This window comes from Daphnia pulicaria, chromosome 7, assembly GCF_021234035.1.
Source record: "Daphnia pulicaria isolate SC F1-1A chromosome 7, SC_F0-13Bv2, whole genome shotgun sequence".
Taxonomy (NCBI): Eukaryota; Metazoa; Arthropoda; class Branchiopoda; order Diplostraca; family Daphniidae; genus Daphnia; species Daphnia pulicaria.
Genome location: NC_060919.1, coordinates 2,676,260 through 2,702,703, shown reverse-complemented (window position 1 = coordinate 2,702,703; position 26,444 = coordinate 2,676,260). Strand labels below are relative to the sequence as shown.

General features: G+C 47.3%; 3 protein-coding genes across 7 annotated transcripts in view; 1 reads left to right on the top strand and 2 right to left on the bottom strand.

The window, feature by feature from the left end:
- LOC124349621 (LIM homeobox transcription factor 1-alpha-like) overlaps positions 1 to 26,444 on the top strand; it is a 947,038-nt gene that overhangs the window by 143,086 nt on the left and 777,508 nt on the right. The window lies entirely within an intron of this gene.
- Positions 77 to 3,131, bottom strand: LOC124349673 (alpha-(1,3)-fucosyltransferase C-like). Its single transcript, XM_046800450.1, has 2 exons — positions 2,799 to 3,131; positions 77 to 1,574 (listed from the first exon to the last, which is right to left on the bottom strand). Exons 1-2 carry the CDS (start codon positions 2,964 to 2,966, stop codon positions 291 to 293), a joined length of 1,452 nt encoding a protein of 483 aa, XP_046656406.1. The 5' UTR covers positions 2,967 to 3,131; the 3' UTR covers positions 77 to 290.
- The window catches only part of LOC124349366 (rho GTPase-activating protein 100F-like), a 49,768-nt gene continuing 43,333 nt past the window's right edge, over positions 20,010 to 26,444 (bottom strand). For all 5 annotated transcript variants that reach the window (XM_046799889.1, XM_046799890.1, XM_046799891.1 and 2 more), the window contains 14 exons: positions 26,224 to 26,329; positions 26,045 to 26,158; positions 25,784 to 25,924; positions 25,516 to 25,697; positions 25,255 to 25,448; positions 25,049 to 25,170; positions 24,785 to 24,918; positions 24,351 to 24,570; positions 24,112 to 24,267; positions 23,830 to 24,038; positions 22,083 to 23,750; positions 20,713 to 21,783; positions 20,479 to 20,628; positions 20,010 to 20,419 (listed from right to left, as the gene is read on the bottom strand). In XM_046799889.1, the coding sequence (XP_046655845.1) occupies positions 23,357 to 23,750; positions 23,830 to 24,038; positions 24,112 to 24,267; positions 24,351 to 24,570; positions 24,785 to 24,918; positions 25,049 to 25,170; positions 25,255 to 25,448; positions 25,516 to 25,697; positions 25,784 to 25,924; positions 26,045 to 26,158; positions 26,224 to 26,329 (1,972 nt within the window). In that variant the 3' untranslated portion in view covers positions 20,010 to 20,419; positions 20,479 to 20,628; positions 20,713 to 21,783; positions 22,083 to 23,356. The remainder of the gene's footprint in view (positions 20,420 to 20,478; positions 20,629 to 20,712; positions 21,784 to 22,082; positions 23,751 to 23,829; positions 24,039 to 24,111; positions 24,268 to 24,350; positions 24,571 to 24,784; positions 24,919 to 25,048; positions 25,171 to 25,254; positions 25,449 to 25,515; positions 25,698 to 25,783; positions 25,925 to 26,044; positions 26,159 to 26,223; positions 26,330 to 26,444) is intronic.

The window sequence follows — 26,444 nt, the reverse complement described above, 5'->3', positions numbered from 1 at the left end:
CCGAAATAACAGTCCCAATTTAAACAAATCTAATTCTGTTGAAATTGAATGAAAAATATAACGACAGTTGAATCATATTTTAATAAAAGGGCCATCACAACCCTGACGTTTTGTATTTAACCGTAAAAATTTGAACGTAAACAGTATCCAAATCAAAATTATTCCGCATAATACAAACACTGGATTCAAAAATATTCACAAAAGAAAATGTCAATTTCTCCGAAATCTTTTATCTTTTTTTATTTTTTTTTATTTTTGGTAACGATCGATGAGTGTATAGAGAGAAAGAGTCAGATGATAATCCGACGGAGTTTGTTGACTAGTTGTCGAACGTAGTCTGCCGAAACGGAAGGATCTTCCGGCGGGGTTGGGGTTTGGGGTTCGTCCACCAGTGAAGTGGGCGGTGGAAAACAGGATTGGTTGTTGGCTGTAGTTCGTCCGGCCCACCAGGCTGCAATGTCCGGGTAAGTTTTGGTTTCCGTTGCGCTTGGCTGATGGCTGAGCAGCCGGCAGAGCTGACACCATCCGTCTAAAGGCGCCGGATCGACTACGTAATTCCGGCGCCAGGTGAAATGTTTGAGATAAAGTCGATCGTCGCTCATCAATTTCTTGAGGTGATCGGCCAGGCTCTGCGGACTCTCGAAATCCCTGGCGTCGACGTACGATCCGGCCGGAAGGTAGAGGGAATAATCGGCTCCGCCGTAAACCACCGGCACCGTGTCGTGAGCCAGGGCCCGGTAGAGTTTCTCCGTCACGTAATCCGGGCACAGGGAATTCTCGAAACTCAAATAAAATCGATAATGGCGGCTGAGCATCCGGTCGCATTCCGGCCGGTTGCGGCACTGGTGGCCGCCGTGGCACTCGCCGTAAATATCCACCGGAATGAAGAGCGACAGGTTGCGAACCAGCGACTCCCGCCGGCTGTCCGTCACGCAGTTGGAGACGAACCAGGCCGCCGTCCGTTTCTTCTGCGTCAAATCCATCCGGAATTCTTCCTCTTCCGCCCACCCTGGTGTCGTCTGGTTCATTTTTTCAAACGAAGAAAAGCGCGGGAAATTCAAACAACGGCCGCTGTCGCCGGATGATGGCCGGCATTTGAGCCGGCCGTAAGGGTGGAGGCTGACGACGTCCGAGTCCCGTCGATAAGTCATGGTCCGGTTGAAGTAATTATTGAAATACAATCGCAACTTGGCCAGGTCCGTGTGGACGGGCGACTCGTAATTGAAGAAGATGAACTGCTGATGAGGTCGACGCCATCCGGGCGGAGGTAAGTCGTCGGGATCGAGGTCCCGGGCGTGAAAAATGACGGCCTGACTTCGGTTCAGCAACCCCCTATCGGTCGTCGTCCAGCAAGTCCCACGCTCTGGCGGACACTGGGCCGTCGTGAACGGCGTCCGCCCCAGCCCAACTTCAAAGTCGTTGTATTCGAAATATTTGGTCCAGTACAGGATAACGATGTGCTGCTGTTGTTGTTGTTGCCCCTGTTGTTGTTGGTTGTTGTTGCCGCTCGGATGACGGTTGTCGGACAACAACAAAACTTGATCCAGCGATGATAGGCCGGCAATCGACGAGACCTTTACATGTAAAAAGAAGAAGACAAATCGATATTTAACTGCCCGCGGCGCTTATTTGTTCAACATTTAAAAGAGAAGAATTGAATAAATCAAAGTAAAAAGGATAAATAATCCGGCCGGTATTTAAAAGGGATCCCCCACTCCACCCACTAATGGATCCATCGTGAAATAAACGCAACCAGAAAAAAAAGTCATGAAACACATCCGCCAAGGTCCAGGAGGCTTTTCTGCCATCATCAACGGGGGGAAAATGTAACAGAAGCGGAAGGGGGTATCAAATCCTTTAAGCCCCCCCCCCCCCTACTCCCCTTGCTCTTCCGCTTTTTCCATCCATGACTTGTCGACCGGAAATAAGCGGAAGCACATCAAACATCAGAGTCTCTTACACGCTCCAAAACAGTCTGTAAATGGTGCATGTGTATATATCTATTTAATAGCAGCTCAGTAATGGCTGCCGACCATTTTGTTTTTCAACTGTGATGGATTGCCTTGAATCGGCCAACCAAAAAACCGCGCGCGCGCGCCAAAACAAAAAAAAATAGGATTTGAATTGTTTACAGACTAAACAAAAAAAAAAGAGGATGGGCTTCTATCCGGCGGATCGATCCTCTTTGGGTTCAAAGTTTGAGCCCATCAGCTGGGCTGCTATATAGTCCCTAAAGAGTTGGGGATAGGGAATTCCGGTTCTAAACGTGCCCAGCATGTGATGTGAGAGAGGCAGCCAAACATATTATTATATATCAAAAATACAAGTCGGCGACGGAGAGTGAACGCGGGAATAGCCCGTGATCTCCTCCCCACCCTCTTCTATGTAACGATGGGAGGTGGGGCTGCTGTTGGTGACAGCCGAGACGATGAGACTTTTGGCTCACGTAAAGGGAAACTGTCCGTTGACTGGAAATGAAAAGTAATCAGGAACCGTTAGCGACACCCTGGGCTTTTTTCTCTCTTTCTTCCGGGCGGAATTTTTTTTTGTTATTTATTTGTGAAAAATGTCAAAACATTTCTCAACTTGTTGTAAGAAAAATTCACAGATGGATCACATAATCGTAAGAAACTTCCGCTCGGGGTGGTTGAGCCGGAACCTGCGGTTTCGGTTGTCATGACGACGTTTTTTTTGAAAATTCGATAGCGGGACATTGCGTGAGCGGAAATCGAATCAACTTGTCGTGACCGAGCCTTGGAATAATAAATGGAATTTTCTCTTTTTTTTGGTTAGGTTACCTGGCGATGTTGTTGTTGTTGTCGGTGCTGGTAAGCGGGCAGGAGGTAGAGGACGATGACCGCGCCGCCGATGAAACTGGTGGCCAACCAGCGAACGAGCGTCAGACGTGAAAAGGCGAAGAGCAGCGGGCAGCAGAAAATGTTTTTCTTCCCGTGAAATTTCAACATTTATGATGGAGAATTGACAAGAAAATTTGGTTCCTTTTAGCTTTGCTTGGCTGCTGGGCAGAATCAACTTGAACGGGCCATCAGGATGACGGGAGGAGACGGAAGAGAATAATCGACACCATGCGGCCGCCACGGCGGTTCGACTGAGACTGGCGGAGGCCGGCGACACGCAGCCGGGGCCAAAGTCATTGACGACGACGCAGCAGCGCCATTGGCGGCCGTCGTTAAAGACGACACCAAATAAATTATATTACACGACGACGACCCCTTTTTTCTTCTTCTTCTTCTTCTTTCTTATTCTTTTCTTAACGGGACACAGCAGCCCGTCGTTTTGGCCCGCGTGAATTATTCGACGTAATAACAGCCAACCCAAAAAAGAAAAAAAAAAAAAGATTTCGTATAAATCACGTCCCACTAGCCCCCCCAAACCCCGCACACGTTATCACGCCGGATTTTTTTTCTATCTTTCTTTATATACACAAGGAACACGTAGATGAATGAAATTCACGCGTCGTCCGGTTTGATTCCCAAAAAAAGAAACCGGTAACAGCCGGAAATTTTTCAGAAATTCCCCAAAGCCCAGCCCAGCCCAGCCACCTAAAAAATTTAAATAAAAAAGAATTGTGAACTTTTGTTTAATATTGACTTTAGGAATTTGATGAGATACTGCTGGGCCCTGATAATCATATCGATCCGTCGTGAAAAATATTGAACCGATCCATATCTCCGTCTATCTAACAAGGACAGTGAACACACTGTGCCGGCCCTGAGCTGCTCCTGCGTGTATATACTATACATCATCCAATTCCGGCAAATTGTGTAGCGCTGCAACTTGGCAGTATTTGTCGCACAAATAATGGACGCGAGTTTATCTAGACTCTCTGCTGAGCTCACAAAGTGCAGAGTCTCTCGTTTTCCAAATGCGTAGAGAGAAGGAGACGGGCGTGGCTGGGCTATGGGCTTTGATTGTCACCCCCCACCAAAACCGACGAAACTTGATTTCAACCGCGCCATTCAAAACGACATTCCGCCACTGGGGGATGTTATAATAGACGGAAAAAAATTTGTTGGAGAAAAATATAAAAATAAAATCGATCCACCGACATGTGAGCGTCAAATCTTAGACGTCGTCGTGAAAAAGGAATTTTTGCGTTTGTGTTGATTTTGGTTCAAGAGCGTCAAATGTCAATTTTTGGTAGAGGCAGGCAACAACTCACTTGAACCTGGTGACCTGCGGTTCTATTTTCTTATCCATCACGACTTTTGATGACGCCATTCAAACCACCAGAAAAGAATTTGATGTTTATTACAGGAAATGGTTTACATTTTCCCAAAACACAAGTGTCGAGTGACGTTCACTAGATATTTTCTTTTTCAAACAAAATAAAACTTTTTTTTTTATTATTTTTTTATTCTATTTTTGGTAATAGTTGCAGTATATTCAAATTATTATTATTATTTTTTTATTTGATTTTTTTTGTTTTTTTTTTGTTTCTGGCTGAAATGTACAAATTCAACACAATTTCAATTTCATCGTTATTTTATTTTGTATCAATGCAATTAGTAATAATTTCCCTAATAATCAATTAGGAGAATCAAAAAGAGGGCGTGTCTTTTTTTTTTTTTTTTGAAGCCCAATCAAAATATTGCAATTTTAATTAAAGTTTTTTTTTTAAAGTTTTTTTAATTAAATTTTTTGTTTTGTTTTCAAAGTTTGAATTTCGCGCTCACAAATTCCCGTCCGGTAACCGCCACACACACACAACATCCACAAAAGATTATCGATTTTCTGCGTGATAATCAAGCTGATGTTGTATATGTATCAAGGGTTGAGGGGATGGAAAAAGAGGTGGAGGGGAAGAGGGCCGGAGGAAATGAGGAGCGCGTTCCAAGCATAAAAGATGAGGAAGATAGAAGACGTGAAGGAGAAAAAAGAAACAAAAGAGGCACTCTCTCTCTCTGCTGCTGCTGCTGCCAAGACACACACAACCACACACACACACAAGGAATAAACAAACGATGCCCCCACAAACACAACGAATCTATTTATTATTTTTTTTAAATTATATTATTACTTCATTTTTTTTTATTCGCAAATTTAAATTAAAATTTAAAATCTTGGCTTTCAAATTTCAATAATTAAAAAAGTGAGTAGACTCCGGACGAAATTTCGCAAAAAGATTTTTAAAAAAATTGGAAATTTTAATTTTTTGACCGGGTCTTCTCCGCGACTAAAAATTCTTATTTTTTATTTATTTTGAAAAATATTCCAAACATTTTTTTTTTGCTTTTTCTGCGCACGTTTGTGTGTGTGTGTGTGTATCCGAAATTTCTATATAATATAGTACTGGCGAATTAAATTATTATTACATTATTTTGTTTAAGGAGGGATGTGTGTTAGTAATAATAGTTCCGGGGGCTTATATTATTATATATTATTATAGTATTTTTGTTTAAAATTTCGAAATTTCTAATTTCACCGCCAAAAAACAAACAAACTAATTTCTAATTAAAACCCAAAACAAATCGATTTAATTTTAAAATAATTATAGGGATGATAAAGTTTCTTTTTATAAATATCGTAATTTACAAATAATCCGCGACTCAACTGCTTGCTTAAGAAGTCAAAACAAAGTGGAGGGGGGGGGGGGGAGTGTTCGTTGTTTGCATAAATTGGTTTTTCTTTATCAAAAAGGGTGGGGCTGGAGGAATAGAGGGGTGGGGTGGGGGGGGGAAGAGGAAATGGGAGTTTGGAAAATCCCCCCGCCGAAAATTGGAAATGTTAAATTTCAACCTTTTCATCAGAACTTCATGGTGGGTGCCGGCGGAGGTGTTGCCGGAGGGTGATAAGGAGACTGGGTTGACTGGGCTGCCGGCTGGACTTGTGCTGTGACTTTGGCGTGCTGATAGCGAAGTTGGAGAATGTCGCGCTGCTTGCGCAAGGCCCTGACTTTGCCCAGCCATTCAGACTCGGCCGCCTGCCACAATAGGAGCAGGTCCTCCTTGGTGAGCTTGTTCAGCGTCGCTCTGTCCACCATGGAGCAGAGCAGAGTGCTGCTGCTGTCCTCGCCGTCGTCCGTCCAGCGCAACGACGACCGGCCGCCACCGCCAACCACCCCAGCGCCATCTTCCACCTGACTCAGACTCTGATCGCTGCTGCTGCTGCTCGAACTGCTCGAACTGCTCTCGGCGAATCTCACACCTTTTGAAAATTTGGAAAAAAATGAATTTGAAAAATTTGGCGCGAAAAAAATAATTTGAAACATTTTTGGCGGGAAAAAAATAAATTTTTGAATTCTGTTTGACCTTGACGACGTCTTTGGTGATGATGATGGACGTGGGCGGGTTCGCAGAGGGCGTCGGCGCTAAACGACCTCCTCCTTTTGGCCATTTGAAATTTCCATTTGCGTTCGCTGTCGGTGGAGCGGATGGACGAGTGCGGATCGAGCGAGAAAGCGCCCGGATCGGTCACGTTCGACACGCTGTGCCTGACCCTGGACAGCTGCTGTTGTTGCTGGGCAGCGGCCAAAGCATTATAGGGCGCGATTTCGTCGCTAGATGGCGTCTGGTTGCCCACCACTACCACGCTGATGGACTCGTCCTCTTCCGCCTCCGCCAGGTAATCGTCTCCGTAATCGGCCGGCGGCGGCGGAGGCCGGAATTCCCTCTTCTTCTCTTCGTCGTCGTCATCGTCGCCCACACCTTCGCCCGTCTCCTCCTCCTCGTCGGCCACCCCACGGCGGCGTCGGTGGTGGTCGTATCCTTCCTCCTCGTCCTCTTCGCCGTCGTCGGCCGTTTCCGTTTCCTTCTCCTCCTGCTGGCAACGCCGCACCTCGCGGATCATCTCGAAAAACTGGGCCTTGCTCTTCCGCCTCCGCTTCTGCTCGTTTTCCTTCTGATTCCACGTGGTGCCAAACAATTTCAAAAAACAAATTTTTTCAAAAACAATTGGCGGGAAATTTAAAACAAACATTTGTTTATACCCGTTTGACGCTCTTCTGAAACAGGGACGTGATCTGACCCTGCCGCAGGCTGTGCATCAATTCCTTGGCCGCGTGATGAGGCGACAAAAGTTCCACGCAATTGATGAACCGGTAAAGTTTCTAAAATAATTTTGGGCGGTAAAACAATCAAAATTTGAATTTATTAAATAATTTGAATTGCAATTGATTGATTATTTATTTTTACTTGACTGAAGAACATCATGTTGGGCGACCGCCAGATGGTGCCCTTGTGCTGGCGGCGTAGGACGGGCAGAGCGAATTTGTAGACCAAATGCTCCAGGACGAGGATGATGCATCCGCCCAGGATGCCAAAGCCCAAAAGGATAAAGACTCCGGCCACGGCCGAAACGCCCAGCGGTTGAGGCCGGTAGGCGTCGTGAGCCGAACGGGAGCAAGGCAAAGAACTGTACCATTTACTCCGCAATTCATCCATGTATCCGGAAGTGGAATAGCTGGAAATCAAAGACGAAATACTCGTCTGCAATAAAATAAAATGAAAAATACAATATAATGACAAATACAATGAAAACTTGTCAGATCTAGTCATCCATAAAATAACGGGCAAGAAATAGGAATCGATCGGCCCAGCACCGGACCGGATACCCCATCCCCCCCTTTTTTCTCTTCTTTCTTTATTGTCCGCGTGTGTGTGTGTGTGTTGGTCTCGGTCCGATTAGGCTTCGATATAAATCAGGAAGCTATTGGTCGACCGTGTTATATTATATATATTATTATAGATAGATAGATAGATATAAAGGCCGGGCAGGATCGATCCATTCTGTTAAGGTAGTCTGTGGCTCTTTCTTCTCCTTGTGTAACCTCCGGGGCGTCGGGCACAATCATTTGATCGCATCTTGTGTGATTTGTCCCATTGTGTGTGTGCAATCTGATAGAAGAAGACGGCCAGGTTCTGTACAGTAGTCTCCGGGTGGTTCCTATTTTCTAGTTAGTTGGCTCCTATCCTTTATAGTGTGTGAATCTAGATCCTAGTCGTCGTCGTCGTGTTACCTGCAATCGCAGCCCTTTGGTCATGCCGACGGCGTAATTGTCCTCCTCGATGACGTCCACCGTACGCAACGTGCAGCCGGGATCGTTGGCACGGTAATAATCCAATATGGGCGTGTCGCCAATGAGCAAATCCAGCCGTCCGTCTCTGTCGATTCACAACAAAAAATAAAAAAGAATGAAAAAGATTGATTCAAATTTTTAATCAAATTAATTTTTATTTTTTAAACCTGAGACGGGCGATGCCTTCTTCGAGGTCCGGCACCGTGAACCGTTCAAGATGCTCGGCCAGTCCTCGATTCGTCTTCTGGGCGTAGTGCTGGGCGGCCGAGCTTCGAGTGGTGCCCACTTTTTGGCTCAGCAGCTGTTTTTGTTAAATCAAAATCAATTAAATTCCAAAAACTATCAAATGGACGGGCATCGAGTTATATAACAACATGGTTGGGCGGGGTTAACTGGCGATGATTGGTTAGTGCGGGCCGGCCATTTTAAACGGACACTAAAACGATAGGTTATGGCCTATATGAAATTGACGACTTTCGCCCGCCCAAACTATTTCATTCAGTCCAGCAGCAGCAGCAGAGCCCCGACACTTTCAGCAATGAAAAAGGGCCAGACAAAATATTAGCCCAAGGAACGGGCCAAGGCTGGCCAGTTTTCTTTTTCTTTTTATCGACAATCATAACAGTCACATTAACTTTATGGACATAGTCTATTTACAGTGTAGTAGCCAGCAGCTAATAGCTGTTCCAAGACATTGGAGCAGACTGGGCAAAGGCCGGCCGTGCCCGGTTTTTCGCTGTTTTACTACCGTCTGGTGTCTACATCAATCACCGATGGAATCACAAGCAAACAAAAATGGCGGCGTGAATCCAAAAAGATAGCGCGCGGGCTTTTTTTTTGAATTAAATGCGCCGGCCCATCTTATAAAATATATTTAGACTCTGCTGTGCAAGTCAATCCCAGCTACTACCACCACACCCTATAATAACGAGATTTCTCTGTGTGCCAACCCCAAAGAACGGGCCTTTGCATCTGATTCATTAATCACAAAGACAAGAGAGAAAGAGAAGCCCAGTCTTTATTATTATTATTATTCCCAGCTTCATATATAAGATGACGTGACGGGCAACGCCAGAGGAGGCCTCTGGCGTCTTGATTGGGCCCGCCAGGTGGTACAGCTCTTATATAAGACACCCTATTTATATATACACTCTCTGTCTGTCTTGTCTGTGTGTTTCCAGCTAAAAAATATTAGCTGGGCAAATAAATCTTAAAGAAAAAGAATGGGAATGTGTTTTTCCCGTCCAGGGATCAAAAGAGAGCGAGAGCGGCAAACCAATCAAAAATGGCTTCCTCATCAATCGATAGAGAATATCATCACCCGCCCGTCTGCCCGTCTGCCCGCCCAGCAATAGTATCACATAGATAAACACCAAGTCTTTACAGTTGATGTGATGATGAGATATAGTAGATATAAATATATATATCCCCTTGCTAACAATCTATTTCTTTTCTTTCTTTGCCCGTCTTTCCTTTTTTCGTTGGGATGGGCAGATATCGATCCGGCTCATCCATCAAAAGCTTCTGCTAGCTCCCATCTACTACCCCCCACCACAGCACCATCCGATATCCGCCGACATCAGCTCGTGTGTGTGTGTGTGCAGCAACTACAAACGTCAATATTCATCTCCTGACTTGATTGTTGTTGTTGTTGACTGCTGGACTGGACATGTAGGGACGGACGGATGGGCCGGAAATAAGTTTCGACAACTTTGGTGTGTGCCAGCAGCTGATTGATCGAATCTATCAAAACCGGGCAAACCGGGAATCGAATTTTCCCAGTTGCTGGGATGATCCGTCATGCAATTGACTGGGCAAAGAGAGAAAAAAATAAAATAAAATTGCCCCTGGACAAAAAACTTACGCGGGGATCGTGGAAATTGGTGACGGCCGTCTCTGAGAAGACGCCGGCAAACAAGGCGGCAATGTTGGCCGTGTAGCTGGCCAGGAAGATGACGCTGAATCCGCCCCAGACGTTGATGAGGAACTTGTTGGGCCACGATTTGGGGGCCTTGAAGGCCACCAGGTGGCTAAAGAGGAGGCCCCACATGACCCAGAGGGCCGAGGCAAGGCTGAAATTTTTGGTCCGCTGGCGGCCCCAAGGATTGAGCCCGAACGGACTGAGCCACTCGTAGATGGCCACGGCCAGGGCCGTCAGGTTGAGGCTGATGAAGATGCCGATCCACAGATCGGGACGGAAGGGTTTCAGGAAGGCCAGCAGCGGCACGTCGTCGTTGTTGATCTTGCTGGCCTGCAGGATCGACAGGCCAGAGTAAAAGTAAGGGATGGAAAAGTCGATGGCCTCGCTCCTGGCCGACGTCACGCTCAAAGGGGCGAAACTCAAATGGGCAGCTCCTGAGCGCAGGTCGGCCACGATCCCGTCCCACGAGGCAGCCGCCGTCCCACCTGGGCCGGCCGCCTGCTGGCCGCTGCCCCGCTTGGCGCTGCCGCACTGGCCGTCGGCCACCACGTAGACCTGGAACTTGACGTCCAGGTCGCTGGCCACGTTCTCCATCAGGTCGATCGAGTAGCCGTAGCAGCACGTCAAATTGTAGGAGCGGCCCTTGTGGAGCTGGGCCCCCTCGTAGTCGCCAAAGATGCGGGCCAGCTCGTCCTTCTGTCCGGTAGAGACCCGCAGGCAAGGCACGCCAGTCAGGCAACGCTGCTCCTCCTCCTCCTCGTCGTCCTCCTTAAACACTTCCGTCTCCATCACGAACGGAGGCGAGAAAATAGTCGCCACCCGGTAGACCCGACGGCTGTGCGACCGCGGGCCGGCCAATCCGCCGCCCGGCCATTGAACTCCTGAAAATGACAAAAACAAATTAAAGTCAAATTAACATTTTAAATGAATTTTATTTTAGCCTGGAAGGGTGGAGGACGGCCAGGGACAAAGTTTCCCCCCTGTTAAGACATTTTAGGAGCCTAGGAGCTATACAGGAGCTCCGGTAAATTGAATTGGAAACTTGAGGGGCCAGTCGAGTTTGCAGGTATGTGCACACACGCATACGTGTACACTGTACACACACACCCGTATGTCCCGAGTGTTTGTGCGTGTGTGTATATATCTCACATGATGATGACGCGCGGGCAAAGGAGCCGGGCAAAGGATAGAAACTAATATAATGAGCCATTGAGCTCTAGGCCAAGTTAACTTGGCTCTTCTTCTTCCTTCCATACAACATCGGCTCCTTGTGGCTCCTCCCCCCTTTACTGTGGCTCCTAACCGACTGGCTCCTCCCTTCCCTTCATTCGGCGGAGAGCGGGGACGGCCAACGACTCTACTGCCAATGATGTACCCCCCTCAATCCGTCGAGGGGGGGCTTTTATCGCAGAGATTTTCTCGCGGCTCCTTGACTTTTTGGCGCTCCGCTCCGTGACACGCAAGTCGAGAGACGGGCAAGTGAAGTAGAGAGAGTGTAGACGGTCGAGTGGCATTTCACAGGAGCCATCGGGCAAAAAAAAAGGGACGTACACAGAAAGCTGGGCAAAAAACATCAAAATGGGCAGAGTGGGTTGGCTGTGGCTGGCCCAAAAGGATGTGTATACCTTTGAAAGTGACGGCCTGGCCAGAGACGTTGCCAACAGATTGCCAAATGGGCGGACGGAAAGTCGTCGGCTCCTTGATGCCGGCGAGATTGTTGGATCCGTTGAGGAGCGAGTCGACGCTGCTGGACGGGCCGGCTGAGATGACGGCCGGCCGTCCGCCGTTGTCCGGATCGTCCTGATCGCCGTCCAATTCCTCGTCGGCGGCCGAAGAGTCGCTCGTCTCTTCCAAACCGCCGCCGGCGTATTCCTGATCCTGGACATCCTCCTGGACTTCGCCTCCGTCGTCCTCTTCGTCGGCCATCAGCAATTCCTTCAAACAAACAAAGTTCAGAAATTCATTCCAAAACGTCCAGCACAGCAAACAAACAAAAAATTGTTGACGACGGGCAAACACACGCACACAGGCCGGCCAAGAAAGAAAAAGAAGATGGACACTGCAGATATCAAGACGACGGATATCCCAGGGTATTGGGACTTTTTCGTTGCGATGGAGAAGGTCGAGTAGTCCATCCATCAGGATCTTTTTTCTTTTCCAGGGAGTCTAGGGGAAATATCGCACGGTCCGTCGGCGATAAGACAAGAAGATCTTGACGGACCGTGGTGGTGGTGGTGGGGGGAGGTCTGGATTGATCAACTACACCCAGTCGTTGCTCCTGCTCCTGCTCCTGCTGCTAGACGGGCAGAACTTGACTCTTTTTCTTTGTTTGGGGGGAGCGCTCCTTATTTCCGGGGTGATGGATTCCAGGGACTGCTGATACCGTCGATTCTTTTTTTTGATTCCGGAACGGACAGACGGACGGCCCAGCAGCAGTCGAATCTTTCTCATTCGCATGGATTATTCAGCTAGGAGGCTCTTGCTTGTCTCCTTATGTCTTGTCTATTTTGTTGCATCAGGAAGGTTGTGAGGGGGGGGGGCTCCTTTTTCGCCTAGGAGCCTAACATGTCCGTCCCAATCTCCACATCTCTCTGATGATAAAGGCTCTTCTACCCTTCCCCTTAGGAAGCTTCAGGAGCAGATATGTAAAGACAATTCCCACTGGACCGGCTCCTATTTTATTTTTCACAGCTCTTAGGAGCCCATTGGGAGGGAAAACTTGGACCAGGGTCCACCACAAATGGATGTAGAATGCTATGAAGGATTATTATTATCATCGCATCATTTCAGGCTCCTTATACAACCACAAAAGAGAAGGAGGGGGGATAAATGGAGGAAGGAAGGCTCCTAAAGACTTTGATAGGAGTTGCAAGTTGCCCCTCCTGGCTGCTGGGCCCGAGAGGAGGGAGGAGGGGGGTTCGGTGTGATGATTCAATAACTTGGCCAGCACCACTCCACACAAAAGGACCCGGGAGCTCCTGAATGCTGGATCAATCCATCCGGAAAATACGCCATAGAGAGAAAGTTGTAGATTATAAAGTCCAGCGCAAGTTGATGTTTACCTCCCGGACGGATGCAAAATAAAAGGAGCCCGGAGTAGTTTTCACTTTTTCTCCTTTTTTTTAAATCATCGATCCAGGAGCCAATGGCGGGAAATTTAAATTTTATTTCATGATTTTTTTAAAAAAGAAAAGAAACTGACCGTTGTTGACGTGGAGATGGGCGGGCCGGCTGTAACATTGGTCAAACGATTGACGTCTGGCCGTGTGGTCGTTTCTCTTTTGCTCCTAGTGGAAGTGGAAGAAGAAGTTGACGACTTTGTGGATTTGACGGCGTTGCCAGCCAAGCTCTTTGGGTAAAAAGGTCCGGGTGGAACGAGATTGATGACGTCAAAGTTGGCTCTGAGGGCCGAGTCGATTTTACCGCCTCCGTCGTACGTCAAACGGCCGGCCAGGGCCTCTTTAACTCGCCATCGGATCTCACTGCCAAGAAAACAACACACGAAAAAATCAAATCAAAAAAATAACAACAACAAACAAATTCAAATCAAATGGCCTCCAGGGTAAAACAAAGATGATACACATTCCCATTTAATGCCCGTCTCTCTCTATATATATTATATACCGGAAAAAGCAAAGAAAATCTCTTTTTTTACTTTCTTCAAGGGCCACCTTTTTTGTCTTTGTGTCTCCTTCCGGCCGGCCCATATCACCCGACAGCCGTGACTGAAACAAAAGACGCTGGACTCTATCTGCTCTTTTATGATTGCCAAATGGACGAGAAGAAACAAAAAAGAAAAACGACACCAGCCGCCCGTCCACCCATCAATAACTGGAAAAAAAAAGAGACGGAAATAATGTCCACACACAACTGAAAAAAGAAATTTCCCTTTGGTCCGTCCGTTTTCATCTTTTGATCTGAAATGTTCTCAAAATTGACTGGGCACAGATGATGATGATGGTGGGGAAATGTTGTTTGGCCCGAAATTTCCATGGATCTTTTAGTGCGGGCACTAGAGTCGGGTCGGGCGCCCTAATGCAATTGTCCGTCTCGATTATCTTTGGGTGAAAATTGGTTACAGAGAACAAGAAGAAAGGGCCAGCCAGCCATTTCCAAACGTCGTTTGATGACGTCAAAGAACCTTTCCCCCCCCCCTTTTCAGTACATACAACATCTCAACATAATACATTGTAACAATAGGACGGCCAGAAACTACAACAACAACAACAACAACAACAACAACAACAACAACCTCCTAAGGGTCTACATGTTCCTTACGTCTTGACTTTTCTTTTTCTTTTTCTTCTTCCCTTTAAGGCCCGTCTCCCCTTCCTCGTAACATATACAAGGACTTGTACATGTCCGCTGTAGCAGAAGAGAGAAGGACGAGAGAAAGCCGGGCGAATGAGAAGAAGAAGAAGAAGAGAAAGATGGAAAGAAGAAGAAGGAAGAAGCTATTGATCCAGCACACACACACACTCGTGCGGGAGTTTTTTCCCCTCCTTCTTTTTCTTATTACATATATATATATAAATGTGATATAATATAATAAATATATATACAACAGGGCCGGCTATCTTGGGCCTTGATCACGGGCAATTTTTCTCTCAACTTTTTTTTTTCCCCTTTGGTTTAGTCAAATAAAAATTTCCAGCAATTGAGCTGGGCGACATTTATCATGTCTAATTCCATGTAAATTGGCCAGCACGTCTCTTTTTTTCTACTCACTGATGCGCCCAAGGACGGACTATAGTTTGTCGCGTCCCACCCAAAAAAAGAGAGCAATTCATCTATATATCCCAAGGCCAGTTTTCAGCGTCGTGTGTGTTTGTGTGTGGTGGCCAGCACACTATATATATTGATGGGCAAAAAAAGGAGAGGGTGGAGCTGGGAGCCCAGTGGCGCTCATGATGCGATACATATAGAGAGAGCCGCAGACCGGCCGTAAACGAAAATATATTGGACTGACGGACCAATAGCCGACGGAATTTCTTTCTTTTGCCCCATACCCTCACTGGCTGGCCTTGCCCAGTCACCCCCAATCCAATTCGTGTTAATAATAATAAAAAAAAAAGAGTTTCATCAGCCCGGCTGAAAAATATTGGTGTTAATATTTGTGGGAATTGGTTATGAATTATGATCATTACCTGTCCAGCTTTTTGGCCACTTGAAGTCGCAGGAGCTGATGAATCGACTGGGATGAGCTGCTGCTGCTGCTGGCCTCTCTACTACTGACGCCGGAATCGTTGGTCCACGAGTCCAGCCACGTTTGGAGCTGATGGGCGGGTAGACTGGCCCTGACGGCCGAGTGGATGACGGCCAGCGAGCCCTTCATCGTGTGTTTGGTCAGCCGGAGCGGTTGCTGGGAGACGAGGCCCAGCAGGCCCAGCGGCCAATCGTCTTGGTCGTCTTGGTCTTCCTCCTGAGTCTGCCACTGGCGGCCGATGAGCGGCAACCGCCCAGCGGCGGCCGGCGAGTAGCCGGCCGTCCAGTGCTGGTGAAATCCCGAGACGGCCTGCTCCAGGGCCAGCCAGATCCAGTCGCCGTTGAGCATGTTGAGCCGTTTGGCTTGGCGGAAGATGAGCGAGGCCAGCCGGGGCTCGCAGCAAAAGGCGATGACCAACGACGTCGTCTGCTGGATGCCGCTCAGCTGGGCCAGAATCCGGTGCGGAGCCGAGCCGCGGTTCATCGTCACCACCATGACCTTGTCGACCTTGGCGCTGGGCGACGAGTGCCGCTGGACCACCTGGCGAATCTTCTGGGCCGCCAGCGAGTCGTCGACAATCAAAGTCACGGGCAGCCAATTGTTGGCCAGCAGCAGGTGGTGAAGAGCAGAGGCCAGGTGATGGGGTCCAGGGTTCAGTCCCACGTACAACGGCGAAATGCCCTGCCGGACAAAAAAATAAATCCAAAAAATATTCCAAATCAAAAATCAATCGACGACTATATTATTTTCCGCCCGTCAGCTGGAAATCATCAGACTGGCGCGTATAGCAGAGCCAGATCAATACTACTACCACCATCAGATTCTGATTATCATCAATTTGATTAACATATTCCCAGTCCCATGTCTAAATGCATCTGTTCCGTTTTCAATCTGCAATTCTTTTATTCATTTGGAAATTTGACTTTTTTGTGATTAAATTAAATTTATTTTTTGGGTCGGGGGATTCATTTTGTTTTGTCTGGTCTATGGATTTATTGGGGTGGGAGGAGTTTGGGGCTTGTATGGAAGCCCCCACTGCCATAAGCTTCTCCTAGCCCAAGCTGCTGCCAGCATCCAGGAGCTATTTCACTTTAGCATATACAGTCGGCGGCTCCTTCATTTCTTTTCTTCTTCTTTCTACTTTTCTATTCGATAACAAGTTATAGAAATGGAGCTGTTTCACTCCGCCCTCCCTCCTTCTCATCCTCCTGCTTTGGGTTGCCAGTCGTTATCGATCGCTTTAACTTGGCGGATGAACGTCATGGGCTCCTAATTTTCGAATTTCCCGCTAGTTTCCCTAGTTAGCAACTAGTCGCAACTTTTCTCAGCTTTTTCCTCTTTTTTTTAATTTCTTTTCTTTTTATTTTGACACACGCCCGTCCGGCCGGCCGGAATGAAACTCTCTCCCCCCTACAGAAAAGCAACTTGGATCATTATTGGAATGAAATCCAAATGTAAGAGGGCCGGGCAAGGCAACACACAGAAAAAGAAGGATCGAATGAGTTTCTCCTGACGGCAACTATTCATCCCGAGTGGCCTGTAGTACAGTCTAATAACAAGACGGCCAAGTCTTGTTAAGACTTTTGTACACGAGTTCTCGGCGTGCCGTGCGGAAGTGACGAGGATTTTTCTTCTTTTTTATTTGAGCTGGAAATAAGGATCCGGCCCCGGTTATTTTCAAATGAATCCCATCAGACGAAAAAGGGAGTGGTGGTGATGGTGGGAATGACGGGCAGGAAGTCTTGCACGTTCCGTGTCGATGACATCTCACAAGAAAAGAAAAAAGGGAAAGAATAAATTCGATCCTGCGTCGAATGTGTCGAAAAAAAGAGAAAATCTTGGCTCCTTCACGGTCGGTTTCAGCAACCGGAAATGATCTCCTTATTCTTTCTTCACGCTCTGTGTGACCCTAGTTCCTAACTTTGACACCAACGATCCTGGTCTTGTCGATCCTGAAAACAAAAATGGCCGACGAGATAATTCTATAATCCAAATGCATTTTCCCAGTTTTGTTTTCCATCAATCGTTAAGCTAGGGCGTCGAGTCTACATTTTCAGCGATCCTGCAGGATCTCGAATTATGGCCTGTGGGGGAGGACTATCCCCCCCAAATTGGATCCAAATGTTTGTGTGTGTGTAGCCCAACACGTTTCCGTCCAATGTGTCGTCGGCGCCATCAATAAATTCGCTTCAAAAGCGCCCAGAAGAGGCAGGATTCGATGCAGTTAGATGACGTCAATTGTCTCCCCTATCCTCGACAGCCTCCATCCATCGTGCGGAGAAAGTTTAGTCCGGGAGAGAAAGAAAATCCGCCCGGGCTAAAACTCCTCCAACACCAACATGTCGAACAACATCGAGACTGTGGGCCGGGAGCGAAATTATATGAAAGACGGCCGGCCCTTTTTCTTTTATCCGAGCTCATTTAAGTACTAGCTACACACAGTCCGGTTTTTTAGGAGTTCCATCCGTCATTTCTTTTTTCTCATTCTATTCCACAAGGAGCCGCTTGTATTTTCCCCCCACTGATTGTCAAAGACGGCCCTCTTCTTTTTTGCGCCCAGCCGAAATATATTGGCACATCAGCCAGCTGGATTTTTTTTCGTCGGTTTGACGGATAAAGTCTCTACGCCGGAACAAACAAACACACAAGAGACAACAATCGAATCAACTTTTTTCTTTTTTTAAAGAAAAATAAAAAAATAAATTTCTTTTCCCAATTTTTTGTTTGTTGTTCTTGTGTGTCCTGATGGAGCGGATGGATTTGGAGTGGGAAGGGGTATGGAAGAAACGAACCGTCAAATACAAAAGGAGAAAAAATAAAAAAGAAGAGCCACCAGCCACACACACAAAAATCAAGAAAATCATCCATCATTTATAATGAGCATCGAAGAAGAATAGGAAAAAGCTTTTTTTCTTTCTCTTTTGAGCGGCCCGGCCGTCTTATATATATACACGGCCCGTCGGTTTCCACTCAGAGTCACCAAGTGTGTAGGAGCTGCTGCTGCTAGGAGAAGAGCTGCTGCCTTTCATCTTCATTCATGGCATGTGTATAATAAAAGGAGAGAACAAGTCAAAGAAGGAAGAAGAAGATGTTCTTTTGATAACAATGAAATCAAGGGATCTATCAAATCCCGCGGCAACTCGTTTCTCCTTTCGGCAGACTCGCAATTGTACCTCACCGCACTCCACCAACACACAGAGACAGAGAAATCCCATTTGACTGACGAGTTTTTGACCCCATCGATCCACCGACCCATCCGGTGACCTTCTACAATCCCGGAAAACGACAAATCCCAGCGTGTCTTACAGTGTGTCCAGCAAACAACAAGGACGACGGGGGTAATATGACATCACTTCCCGTCTGGTGCCCAGCCGCGGTAATTATCAAACACAGACAGACAAAAAAATATTTTTCCTTTTTTATCTTTCCACTTGAAAAAGAGACGGGCAGACTCAAAAAAAGGGATTGGGGAATGTGCTGTGCATTCTCACGGACCGACGCCTTCACGGGATTTTGAACGCTCAACAGCCGTGTCACGTCTATATATGTATCAAAATGGGGCCACCGCCGCCCGGCTCACAAAAAGACTTGTCTTTTCAGTTGGAAATATTTCAGTCAGTTTGTTTTCCATCACGGGTGGGTGGGTGGTTGGGAGGAAATAAGAAGAAAAAGAGGATCATTTCGCTCCCGAGGATCCCGCCCATTTGATTGCGGATGACAAGGAGACGCCAGTGTATGTAGAGGCCGGGCCAGCCCGCCGCATTCCCAGTCATTAATTCAATTAGACGATTTTCTTTTTGGAAAATGTTTCAGGGCCACGCCCTTTGTCACACGACGATATTATTGCCCTCGGCGGAGTGGAGACGACAAACTCATTAAGAAAATGGACAATAAAACAACCGACCAAAATAAAACCCAAAACAACAAACTGACCCGGAAGGAAGAGTCGTCCAGTCCGCGCTGGGCTCGGGCACCGATGACGGGCAGGTGGAAAGGGGCGGCGGCCAGGGCCACCCTGAAAACGGAGCGATCGTCGGCCGAGAGAACGAGGACGGCCACTGGGCGGTGAGTCAAAATGAGCCGGGCCAGATCGTCGGCCGTCTGATTGAGCCACCACTGCGACGAGAACGTGACACTGTCCACTGTCAGACGGCCACCACCGCCGGCCAGCCATTTCCTCCTTTTGCCGTTGGTGGCCGTCGACGCTGTGACGTTGACGTCGGCACCGATCCCGCTGTTTGATAAACGGCCAATCCCGCCGCCCGTCCAGGCCGTCTTCTCCTTGTTGAGTGCAATCAGGGTCTTGTGCATGACCCGCTCCATCGTTTCCAGCTCGGCCTGGTCGAAGACGGCCAGGATTCGAACCACAGAGGACGAGGCTCTCGTCGTACCTCCCGTCGTCGTGTCCGGCGTCCGGCCTCCTGACGTCGTGACGGCCGACACGAGTGCCACCATGACGAGGAGCCGTTGGTAGGCGGCCATGGCCGCCGTCTTCTCCGTCGACGGGCGAGTCGTGGCCGTCGATAAAATCACAGGGAAAAGCCATCAAGACGCCATCAAAACTCGTGTTAATCCTTCGGCTCCTTGATGGGCAAAATCAAACCAACCGGAAATTCTCCTTCGACGGCCAACCGACACACACACACTGGACACACACACACACTCACTAGAGTCTGTCACTGGAAGAGCTGCTACTGCTGCTGGACTTGCGACACACAAATGAAATCAGGAGCGACGGCCGGCCAAACGAGTCGAGACACTGGATGAATCCGTAACCATCCCGGACTGGTGGTGGTGCTGGTGCTGGCCATCCATCAAAACTGCGACAACTTTTTCCCTTTTTCTTTTTCACCAACAAAATGGCCAAACTTTTTGTTTTGTCCAGGAGGGAAGAGGAATAAGGAGCGTGAGAGGGAGGATAAAAATAGAAAAATATAAAAAGAAACAAGTTAAATAAAACGAAGAAATTAAAAATAAAAAAGGGAAAGAAACTTTTGTGGAAAAAAGGAGGGGAAGAACGGAGGCAGCCAAAATGGTTAGGAGCCACAACTGACGACCGACTGACGACTCTCAAACCTCACTCATGGCTCCTGATGCTCCTCGCTCTCCATCGTCGTCGTACGAACGATCCTGCGCAATTCTGACCTCCTTTTCGACGCGCGGCCACACACGCCGTTTTTCTTTTGAGCTCCTAATCAGAAAAGATCGTGGACAAGGGTCACCAACTCAAATGGGAAGGGCTCTCGACTGGCTCCTTGAAAAAATGCAAAAAAAAAAATTCTGATAAAACAGGTGAACACGACGCCCAGGCACCTGCTGCTGTTGACATGACAACGGCGGTGTGAGACTCGGGCGGCCTTTGTGGGGCTCCTGAATTTGATGATTAGAAGCTTCCAAAAAATTCACCCCCACCCCCACCCAGGCTCCTAATGAATCAATTCATCCCCGATCCCCTCCCCCAGTCTGTTTAAAATTCAAACAAAAAAAATGAAGAGATTTAAATCTTTTAAATAAATAAATAAAAAAGGGGGAAAAAGTTAAATATACAAGGAGCACGTAGTCAAAATGATGGAAGGAAATTTCCCGATGGGGTCGTTTGGATTTCACGATACCGGAAGGAGGTGGGTGGGTGGAATTTTCTCCTCTCCCCCCCCACTCATCCGAAACAGGAGCTCGAAAAAATAAAAAAACAAAAGGAGAAATGGTGTTGACAAAATCAATTTCTCAATGTTGATTCCGCCACTCTTGTTGTTTTTGTCTGATTCTGTTATGGTGTGGTTGTTCAATTTCGTGGAAAATCGATATCTGCATGTACACAATGGAAGCAGATCAGAGCTCCTAACTTGTGTGTGATATATATATTCCTTGTATGTGTATATTTGCAAGTCCGGGACTGGCTGGCGGGCGGGCGTCGTCTATTTGCATACTCGCGAGTTGTCATCTCTTTTATTCTAAATAAAAAGTTGGCCATCAACAAATAATTGACTAAAGAATCAAATTCCCCCCCCCCTCCCAAAAAAGACGACTTTTAGCCGGGCAAAGAATGTCAAATAATAATAAAAAGAGATATTATACGTCGAGGCGTGTCCTTGGCTGGCCAGCATCACCACCACCACCACCACATTTTGATATAAAACTGGGAGACACTGCACACACACAAGTACAGCTAAAGAAAATCGATCAGTCAACTCGTCCGTCGCAGTTCTCCATCCCCCTCTACATGTCCGTCTCAACCAGAAATATATATATATATATATACCAACAGACACTGGGAACCCGCCCCTCATCCGGTCAAGTCTGAAGAGGCAGGCCAGCAGCAGCTCCTGGCTGTGTGTATACACACACACAGAGAAGAGAAGAGAGTGGAGGCAAGGCTTTCAGAGAAATCCCGAGACTCGTGAATAAGGCAAGAGGCTGCTGATGCTCATCGTTAAGCTGCCCGTCTCTCCTCTCCTCTCGTCGTCGCTGCAGTTGTAATAAAACATGACCGAAAAAAAATATATAAAAATATAAAATAAAAATAAAAATACACAAAATATATATATCTTAAACTTCCAGCGGCGTCGTTGTTGTTGGCTCCTTTTCATCTCCTCCTTTCTCCGGGTTAATAGGAAATGACTGGCCAGAAAGTACAACACAAATAAAAATACCCCCCCTCCCCTTTTCTTACACACACACTGGCCGCGCTGGACAAGAATGGAAAAAAAGGAGATGGATGTAGTCAATTTCCTACTCCACCTCTCTCTTTTTTATAAAAGAGTGTCTCTTCCATCATCATCACAAGGTGCCCATCTCTAAACATCTTTCACACATTTTCATTTTTTGACTGGGCCAAAAAATAATATTGAAATAAATTTTCTTTTTTTCTTTCGTTTCAAATATATTTTTTTTTTTGTCTTCTGGATTTTTTTTTTTACCTTTTTTAAATTTGTTTGTCGGTTCCCACAGCAACGGGGAAACATAAATTGGAAAGAACGAGCTCGAGATCTGATGTGTGGACACACAGAGAAAAAAAAATGATCAAAATTAAATGAAAAATCAATTGAATTTTGCCACAAAATAAAAAATAAAAAATAATCAATTTCTTTTTTTGGGTGGGGGGACGAGGTTACATAACTTCTATCCAACAAGACGGACAGATTGTCGTGTGTGTGGGATAGCGAATTACAAAAAAAATACACACACACATCAGTGAGTGATGGGCGGAATTCAACCACTTTTTCCAACCCCCCACCCCACCCCTCCTTCCGACATCCCACGTCTGCGTGCACCCGTCGTGTCCCATTTCTTTTCAACAGTGGTGGGCGAGTGAGCAGAGCATTTTGGCCGGGCCAGCAAACAATACAAAGTCGATAGAGATGCAACGACGGGGGAGAGAGACAGACGAAAGAAGAAAAAGAAGAATCTAACCGCTCCCCACCAAGTTTTGCTGGATCCACTTTTCGATTGCCCGCCATCGGGCAAGAAAAAAACACAAGAGCCTCTCCCCCCCACACAGCAAACACACGAACGCACAATGGGCCACAATTAAACGGAGAATGGCGGACCCAAAAAGAAAAAAGAAAAGTAAAAAAAGAAGAAGCGCATACAAGACTAGATCTCTTCTTCTTCTTCTTTTCTCCCTTCCATCCATCCCCAATTCTCATCGCTGGAAGATGGAGGAAAAGAAAAAAAAAACAAAACAAAAGAGAGAAACGCAACCGCACTAACACACACGCACGCCCGGCAATCAAAGTTAATGTGACATGTACTCAGAAGAACCTCCCAAAAAAACATTTGCTGGAGCCGCGGCCAGGAAGAGGAGAAAATGATGAAGAGAAAAGTGTTGTTGGTGGTTGTTGTTGTTGTGTGTGAGTGATCAAATCTGACACGACTCTGCCATTGATTACAACGCAAATGAAAAACATGGCGGAGGAGACGGGCTGGCGGAGGGTGGGGGGATTAAGGAGCCGAATGATAAGGAGGTCAATGGGTGTGTGTGTGTGTGTGCCGGGGAAAATGATTGACCGAAATAGGAGGAATGAGAAGAAGAATCAACTGTTTTTTTCTTTTGTTTTCTTTGACAAAGTTACAGGCGGATCATCTCTTCTTCCATCCGCACAAATGGGGGGGCTGATGGTGTAGTAGTAAAAGGGTGGTGGTGGTGTAGTAGAAGTAGTGGGTGGGTGCTGGTTAGATGGAGGGTGGGGAATCAACTCAATTTGGGCCGTTTGACGCTGTTGGAGGAGGAGGAGCTGCTGCCGCCGTCGGCCATTTGCGGATGCTGCTGCTGCTGTTGACTATTGTTGTTGGCGCCGGACTTGTGTTGTTGTTGGGCCGACAGGGGGGTCGAGATGCCGACGTGGAGCGAAGCCGATGAGGATCCGCTGGGTGATGGAGGGACCGAGCCGGCCTCGTCCTCATCCTTGGGGCGTAGCGTCATGTTGGCGAATTCGCTCATGACGGCGATGGGCGTCTCGCCCGTCACCATGGCCACCCGGTGCTCCACCAGGTAGAAAATGTACTCGTCGTACAGGAGCCGGATCAAGTGGAAAGAGCCGAACGAGGCGGCCGACCTCAGAGTCAAATCGCGGATCACCATCGAACTGGTCAACAACCAAAAATTAAATTTAAAAAATTTAAATTTCGATTCCGGCCGGAATAGAGACTTGGATTTTCGCGCACCTATAAAAAGACCATTTGAGCAGAAACTGGCGGGCAACGCGGACAAACTCCTGGGTGGATCCGCTTTCAAAAGGTTTGATGACGCGGTCGACAACCCTCTCCAGCCACTGGACCCACTGCTCCAGGGTGGCCTGATTATGCAACGTGACTTTAAAGTCGTTTTCCAGCCAGGCCACCAGATCAGGATCGCAGCGGCACACCCAGGCACCCTGGACATGATAAAAAAAAATTCCGTCGTTATAAAATTCGAATCAATTCTTAAGAGAAAAATCCTGGACGTACCTGCTCCTGGATGTTGTGGAAATCGACGCGATTGAGATCAGCCAGCATCTGAGTGATTTGCGGCGGATTGTGCAGGACGGCACGGGCCGCTTGGGCCAAATGGTTCAGGGAAGTGTAGCGCCTCAGGGTCTGCGAAAAGGCGTTGACAGCCGCCACCTACCCATCCGAATGGAAGAAACAATTTCAATTTCAATCCAAAATAGAAAAATCTAAAATCTAAAAAGTAAATGTTAAATTACCTTGACGATGATGATGTCTTCCGGACAGCCGTTCATGGCCGTCAAGAGCCAATTCTCCAGCGATTTGGCGAAACTGCGTATGGAACTGGTGAACGAGCCGGGGATTTCCTTGAGGACGTCCGGTATGAGCACTTCCACCAGATTCTGATAGAACTGGTAGTCGGCCTTCTTGACGAAAATCAAGACGGGCTCGCAACGCGAAAGGACGTAAAGTTTAGCCCTAAGGGGGAGACGGGCAAAGAAGGAAAAGAAGAAGAACAAGAGAAAAGATAAATCACATTGTCGTCATCAACTTTTCTTTTTTTTTTTATGTTTAAGAGAGTTGGCCGCTCTCCCGGGCAGCCGGGCAGGGCCGTCTCCATTTAACCAAAAAAATAAAGAAAAGAGAAAAGAGAATCACGACTCAATAAATCTTCCGACTAGACAAAACATACTTTGGCAGGATTTTTTCGGGATCCTCTTCCATGCCGACGTCGACGGCCTCGTTGTTGTTGGCGCTGCGCCAAAAGTGGCGCCAGATCGTTTCCACCGTGTTGAACTGCAAGCTGATGACCGCGTCCAGCATGGCCTGTGTGCATGTAATGTGTCCGCCGTGAGGAGGAACAAAAAACAACAAAAACAAAAAAAAAAGACAAAGACGGATGAGAAACGGACAAACCCCTCCCAAAGGACGGACGCCAAAAAAAATTCGATTTTACCTCGCAGTGATCGCGGTAAAGTGTGACAAAGGCCTGGAGATCGTCGACGTCAATGCCCTGGGGCAGTTGATTGCGATCGGCTTCCAAGTCGGGCCAGTGCGGCAAAGCGGCGGCAGCGTCGCCTGGACAAAGGAATAAACAAACGTCATCATCCAGTCATCCAGACGGACCCAAAATGGGAAAACAAAAACAGTAAAAATACACACCCAGGTACTGCTGGTGGGTGGGAGAGGTGGCGTCCATACTCCCGCCGCTGCTGTGAGCCCCTCCTTTGGCTCCGCGCTTGCCGTTGGTCGAGTGCCGCTGGACGCTGGGCGGACTAGACTCTTCGACCGACATCTGATTCAGCGACGACGTCGGTTTCACCCGGATGCCGTAATAGTGGTACTTGGAATTGCCTCTGATTGAATTAGAAATAAAAATTTTAATTTTAATTTTTCAAAAAATTTGAATTTGAAGGGACGGACCTGGTGCCCAGTCGCCTGGTCCTCAATCCCAAAAAGACGGAGCGGATGAGTTTGCCAAAGGAGGCGGCGTTGACGGGTTCCAGCTTGTGCTCGTTACAGTGCCTCAGGTAATGGGCGTAGAGGGTGGACCGAGGGAGGCTCACCCCTTCGGCCGTCTCGTAATTATCAATGAGCCATTGAACCTTTTGATGGACAAAAATTAAAAGGTGATTTAAATTCTCAAGTTGACACGAGGTGGGGAAAATGAAAAGGACGGGCGAACTCTTACGGTGGCGGGCGAGACTCGGGTGGCGTGGGCCAAACTGTAATGGGAATCGGAATCGACACCTCCACCGACAGCGGCCGACGAGGGGCTGTGACCAGATTGGGAGCCCGTCACCAGGTAAGCGGACGAGGACCCGTTTCCTTCCTGCATCCATCCATCCATCCATCCGCCAGAAATGTGTCAAGTCGAGTTAATCCAGTTAATAAAAATAATTTGTCTTTCAGATTATTTGAATCCCAAATAAATTTGTAAAATTGTCATTACCGTTTGAGGAGACCCTCTGGTGGTAGTGGTGATGAGCGTGTGGCCGTCGGCGTCGACACCTTGCTGGATCAGAAATGTCCCCCCACTCGTCTGCGTCAATTGTCCCGGAGTCACCTGCCATTGTTGAATAAAATTAGACTCTCGAATGATTATTGATGAATTTTATTCAACTTGAATACTTGTGAGTAAGTGATGCTGTTGTTGCCAGTGCCACTCGTGTAGTATTGGTTGTTGCCGGGCGAGTACATGGCGCCCGATTCCACCACCGTGTAGGCCGGATAAGTCCTGGAAAACCCCACAAAGAAAATAATTCAGTTAATCTCTTTTTTGTCCGGAATTTCAATCAAATTAAAAAATAAAGCGGCTCGAGGATGGGTCGAGGACGGACTAAAATTAAGGT